General features: G+C 37.9%; 1 protein-coding gene across 1 annotated transcript; it reads left to right on the top strand.

Annotated features, from left to right (window-relative positions):
- Nucleotides 1–164: 164 nt before the first annotated feature.
- Nucleotides 165–3,806, top strand: LOC111656865 (deoxynucleoside triphosphate triphosphohydrolase SAMHD1-like). Its single transcript, XM_023408764.2, has 10 exons — nt 165–324; nt 553–705; nt 809–909; nt 1,106–1,217; nt 1,330–1,421; nt 1,520–1,635; nt 2,161–2,297; nt 3,214–3,288; nt 3,413–3,517; nt 3,624–3,806. Exons 1-10 carry the CDS (start codon nt 292–294, stop codon nt 3,789–3,791), a joined length of 1,092 nt encoding a protein of 363 aa, XP_023264532.2. The 5' UTR covers nt 165–291; the 3' UTR covers nt 3,792–3,806.
- Nucleotides 3,807–3,944: the final 138 nt, after the last annotated feature.

Here is a 3,944-nt window from a genome sequence, read left to right as displayed (position 1 = left end):
ATCCTGAATATATCAAAACAACAGATGGAAGAAATGTTGAATTTGCTTCAAAAGCAAAATAATAAAAGCAAATGGGAGCAGATTACAAAAGTCATTTTGTAGAAATATGATCAAATGTGATTATTAAACAATGGAGGTTAGGAGTAAAGGCCCGTCCCTTCTGCCAGCCTGTTCAATAACATATAATCACAAATGTCTTACTTTACAGTTCACACGCAGTCATGATTAGGTAATTTTATATTGATTTCTCCACATTTAGGACATGGACCATTTTCTCATCTGTTTGATGGAATGTTCATCCCCAAAGCAGGTAAAAAGTGGAAGGTAAGAAACTCTTCAATTATTTCTGTTGTCTGTGAAATCTGACTTACCTCACATGGTCATTATGTAATTTATGACCAGAGAGAAACAAATATAAGAGATTAGACAAAAATTCATGTTCTGTGTATCTTTTGATGTTTTGGAAAAGATAAACTCTTTCTACTGGAGCCATTTTATTTTCACTTACTAATATACTAATATATTAATGTAATGAGCCTGTCTATTTTGCAGCATGAAAAAGCTTCTCAAGACATGTTTGATCACATGGTTAAATGTAATGCTCTGGAGGAAAAGATGAAGAAGTACGGCCTGGAGCCAGAGCAGGACATGCTCTTCATCAAGGAGATGATTGGGGGACGTCTGGACTCTAATAAACAAAAGGAGGTACCTGTCACTTCTGTATGTGTGAATTGTGTGAAATGAGTCGGTGTCGTCATTGCTACAGCAGTCAGTGTTTAATGCCATTATCATGTTGTCTTCTCTACAGTGGCCATATGAAGGTCGAGACAAGGACAAGTCCTTCCTCTATGAAATCGTGGCCAATAAAACAAATGGCATTGATGTGGACAAGTTTGACTACTTTGCCAGGTGGGGCTTGTTGAATAGCTACTGTTTAATTCACTTGTTGATGTAGAGTGATGAACTACTGTATTATTTCCCCAGAACAATTACAATGTTCTCCTGATTATTTTTACATTATGCAACATTCACTTGGGTGATTTCATTAACTAAATTTGATAAGCTTTTGTTTCTCCACATATTTCCTCACTCTGTCTCTTGTCAGGGACTGCCACCACCTGGGCATCCAGAACCACTTTGACCATCACCGCTTCTTCAAGTTTGCCAGAGTGTGTGAGGTGGAGGGCGGGGGGAAGCACATCTGCTCTCGAGACAAGGTGGTGACAATGTTACTGCTGCTTTAATTTGTTTGTTTGTTGCTGTTGTTGTTTTTAAATTTTTTAAATAATAATCCATTTATCTGATTAGTTGTGGCTAATCTCTCAACAGGAGATGCACAATCTGTACGCCATGTTCTATGCAAGGTGTAGTTTCCACAGAAAAGCCTACCAGCACAAGGTGAACAAGCTCATAGAGACTATGTAAGTAGCTACTCTTCCTCGCTTCATGGTTTACTCTTTTGAATGACATGCAGCAAAATATTCTCAAAATCGATCATATGTTGGGTGTGTTTACTCAGGATCTCAGAGGCCTTTGTTAAAGCAGATAAACACATCAAGATTAAAGGCTCAGGGGGGAAGATCTTCACTCTCTCCACAGCCATAGATGACATGGAGGCCTACACCAAGCTGACAGGTCAGCAGATACCACAGTGTGCTGTCAGCTGAAGAACACAGAGAGGAGTGCGCAGGATACACAAAGCACCATGTGCGCACAAAGAGAGCCAGACAGCCTCTATCATTGTACTGCAACAGAAAACACATTATTTTCAGTCCTGCTAGCACATACAGTAAATGTATATAAATATATAATATAAATAAATGACACAAGATCTTATACATTACAAAGTTGTGATGAGTGATTAATTGGGCATGTTTAAATAAAATGTATGTTGCAGTCATAAAAACCATTGTTTTATATTTACGAATAAATACGGTATAGGTCATTTTATCAATGTTATATTTTCTCAATGAACATACTTGCACATCCAAATGCAGGTGCTTTGAAAAAAAAAAGAATTTCGACTTCTAATGTCTTTAGATAACTTCCACAAAGTTATATTACAATGTCAATTATTTATTGGTGAAACACTGAATGAAATTGTCTTTGGTTAGTTCCAACTGACCTGTCCTCCGCTCTGTTTCACTGTTTTTGTTGTAGATCGAGTGTTTGAAGACATACTCCACTCCTCCTCCCCTGAGCTGGAAGATGCGAGGAAGATTCTCAACAGGATCATCACTCGTGATCTCTACAAGTGTGTGGCCAAAGTTGAGACTGGGACTGCGGAAATCACAAAGGTGTGCACTGATGTCTTTGTGTGCCTGTGTTGCATTATGTTTCTGCTTGACATGGTGACATTTGACTTTGGTGTGTGTTCGACAACACTGAACATTACAATCACATTTTTGAAAGTTGACTTTGTTATTACAAAGCTGAACGTTATGCTCATTCTGTGACTGAAAAATGGCATGTATATTATTACTTCAGTTATCTCTCTCATTTTACTTTGCTTGTGTGTGATTGGACCTGGATTTCACATAAAATATAACAAATTCCTACCAGTCAAATGTCACAGCTGTCTCATTTTTAAAACACTGTTGTTGTTGTTGTTGTTGTTGTTGTTGTTGTTGTTGTTGTTGTTGTTGATGTTGTTGTTATTCTTCTTCTTCTTAGCTGTGCATCACATTAATGATAGCTGTCGTTGGCCCTATAACGACCTGTTTTAATATTTAATAGTACAGTTCTTCTCATTTACATATTTTTCTGTTACTGTACAGTCAGTAGAACGAGTATGAAATGGCTGTGGCTCAGGCTGTATGTTGGCAGTTTGATCCCCAGCTCCTTTCAGCCAGGCCAGTGCCTTGCACGGCAGCCCTGTTGCCATAGATATGTGACTGTGGGAACAGTAAAGCACTTTGTCTGTTAAGGTAGAAAACATGAAATGTACATGTCATTCCCAGGCTGCTGTGCCAATAAAATAATTATTTTATGATTTGATTGATTTTTAACTTCACTGCCCCAAAGCCCCCAAACAATAACTGGGCAGACCCACGTCATCATTTTTGGGTGAGAAAAAATGTTTTAGCGTGGACAGAGAGCCAAAACTGGGAAAAATTTAACAATTTAATGTGGACATATTCTTGCTATATGTTGTCAAGTGGTAATAAATCTCACATTCCTCTCACTTCACACCCTTTCTCCTCCCTCCCTCAGGAGGTGATTCAGAAGTGGGAAGACGAATTAGCTAAAGAGCCTGACAGGCTGACACCAGATGACTTTGAAGTTGTGGTAAGTCTTTAGTCTAATTACTTTCTTGTTGATTATCATAGATTTGCAAAATGTTTCTAAACCTCTGTTGTGGCATAATTTATGATTTTTAAAAAAAAGCTTATCCCTCACTCTTCTCTTTTAGACCACTTCTCTTGATTATGGGAACAAAGATGAGGATCCCATCAGCTGTGTGTATTTCTACAGCAAGAATGAACCAAACAAAGCGTTCCAGTGCTCCGGAGAAAAGGTCAGAACAATGACAACAAAAGTTTTATCTTTAAATGCTCTCTTTTTATGAACTGTTTGTTCCTTCAGTATATTTCTCTTAAAGAAGCTGTTGTTATTCTTTTCAGGTGTCCAGGCTTCTCCCAAAGAACTTTTCTGAGAAGTTTATTAGGATTTACTGCAAGACGAATGATGAAAACAGTCTGGATGTTGCCAAGGATTGCGTGCGCCGGTGGTTCAGAGAATATACAATACTTGAGGTAATATTTATTGCTGGTCTGTTAAATATAGCATAACATATGTAAAGTTACAAGCGTTATGAGCAGGGAATTAGTAATTACATGCTGTATGTTACATCTTCTGATCTTGGATTTGGAGATAGTGCAGTCTAGGGCTGCAGCCAATGATTATTATGAGTATCAATGAATCTATTCTGCTGATTTTTTTTT

The sequence above is a fragment of the Seriola lalandi genome, unplaced genomic scaffold, assembly GCF_002814215.2.
Source record: "Seriola lalandi dorsalis isolate HSWRI2012SDOR001 ecotype SW California unplaced genomic scaffold, Sedor1 jcf7180001976952, whole genome shotgun sequence".
NCBI classification, from domain to species: Eukaryota; Metazoa; Chordata; class Actinopteri; order Carangiformes; family Carangidae; genus Seriola; species Seriola lalandi.
The sequence above is the reverse complement of the archived record's forward strand: the minus strand, read 5'-3'. Positions and strand labels throughout refer to the sequence as shown.